Below are 1681 nucleotides of genomic sequence, written 5' to 3' on the forward strand. Positions count from 1 at the left end.
CTCTTTAGTTCTGATGGAACGTGATTTTCTGTAACAGGCTTAACATTTATACCAAAAAAAAAAAAGTTGTTTGCCGCTAATGGCGGAACGATACTCGTGTAACTATGGCTTGGTTGAGATTTTTTTTTTTTTTTGACAAACTTGTTGTGATCTTATTTTCTTGAATCTTGACTACATCAGATTAAGCAGCCCTCTGTGTAAACGATGTATCATTAGCTCAAAGCCAAAGCAGTCACTTAGATATTATCAGAGAAAAATATGTGGTGGAGAAACCAGCCATCAATTATGAACTAGTCAAGATCTTATCTGTTGTTAATATCAACTGCTAGAAGACGCTGTGTGTTTAATTTGTGGGGTTATACTACGTGATTTTACGATACACAAGTTGCAGGCCTGACAAGCTGAAGACTAACTCACCATCATTTCATTATAAATAGAGGCTGATCTTAAGCTTATTTCTTCACACAACGCATTATACATATATTGAAAACAAAATAGTGATAATCATCATGGCTAAATTTGCTTCCATCGTCACTCTTATCTTCGCTGCTCTTGTTCTCTTTGCTGCTTTTGGTGAGTAATGATCTTATCAAAGGAATGAAAAATGTGTTTTTAGATGTTATTTTCATTTATTTTGATAACTAACCAAGAGAAATATATACATACTTCTGCAGAAGCCCCGTCAATGGTGGAAGCACAGAAGTTGTGCGAGAGGCCGAGTGGGACATGGTCAGGAGTTTGCGGAAACAATAATGCTTGCAAGAATCAATGCATTAACCTTGAGGGAGCAAGACATGGATCTTGCAACTATGTCTTCCCAGCTCACAAGTGTATTTGTTACTTCCCATGTTAATCTCCCAAAACTATACTTCCCAAGCATGTTAATCTTCCAAAAATCTTTGGTGCTTAAACGTGTGTATATTTCATAAAAATAAGTCAGTGTCACTCTATATATGAGTGAATTTATGACATACATGTGTTATGTTTTCAAGTTTAGTTTGACTTTGTTGACTTAATATATAATATATATATTTTGTGTCATTTTGTGCCATGACTGTTTCTTCTTGTCTTCAACGGTCATTGTTTTCAAAATGACCGAGAATTTCTCCACTATCATTATATTGGGCACAATAAAATTATAGTATTCTTCCTAGAGATACCCCCGTAACAGCATCTCCAGTTTCACAAAAGTCGAATGCATTGTATAGTATAAGCTAGCTAGCTAATTCAAGTTAAGAAAAAAAAAAAAAAGGTGGTGGTGTATTCATGAGTAAGGTCATATATGTAATCCAACTCGATCCGTTGTACTGATAAAAAAAATCTTGTGTGTAATGATCTACGAGAAAACTATGAATTGTCCAGTTACATGACTGAATTATAATATGTCAGAAGAAACTTTCATTTACAAGTTTTTGAAGGAAGTTCACACTAAATAACTAGAGAAAAATCCAAATTCAATAGATTGACCGGACTACCAAATACACGTTTAGAAATGAAATAGTATTATTTAAGAGTTGAATCACGGTACAAAAACAAAAACCTCCATATTCGGATACTCATTTCTAATATTGTCTTTAAAAAGAAAGACTATGCGTAAAATGGTGCCTATGCTGGCGATAAATCAGGGATATACAAAGTTTTTTTTTTTTTTTTTTTTTTTTTTTTTTTTTTTTTTTTTTTT

At 33.2% G+C, this 1681-nt stretch overlaps 1 protein-coding gene across 1 annotated transcript; it reads left to right on the forward strand.

Moving 5' to 3' along the window:
• Positions 442 to 991, forward strand: LOC104736687 (defensin-like protein 1). Its single transcript, XM_019234493.1, has 2 exons — positions 442 to 573; positions 675 to 991. The coding sequence occupies exons 1-2, from the start codon at positions 510 to 512 to the stop codon at positions 851 to 853; spliced, it is 243 nt and encodes an 80-aa protein (XP_019090038.1). The 5' UTR covers positions 442 to 509; the 3' UTR covers positions 854 to 991.

The sequence above is a fragment of the Camelina sativa genome, chromosome 13 (assembly GCF_000633955.1).
Source record: "Camelina sativa cultivar DH55 chromosome 13, Cs, whole genome shotgun sequence".
Taxonomy (NCBI): domain Eukaryota; kingdom Viridiplantae; phylum Streptophyta; class Magnoliopsida; order Brassicales; family Brassicaceae; genus Camelina; species Camelina sativa.

Coding starts and splice junctions, on each gene's coding strand:
- LOC104736687 (XM_019234493.1), top strand. CDS start 510: ATGGCTAAATTTGCTTCCATCGTCACTCTTATCTTCGCTGCTCTTGTT. Junction 574..674: donor TGTTCTCTTTGCTGCTTTTG/GTGAGTAATGAT, acceptor ATACTTCTGCAG/AAGCCCCGTCAATGGTGGAA.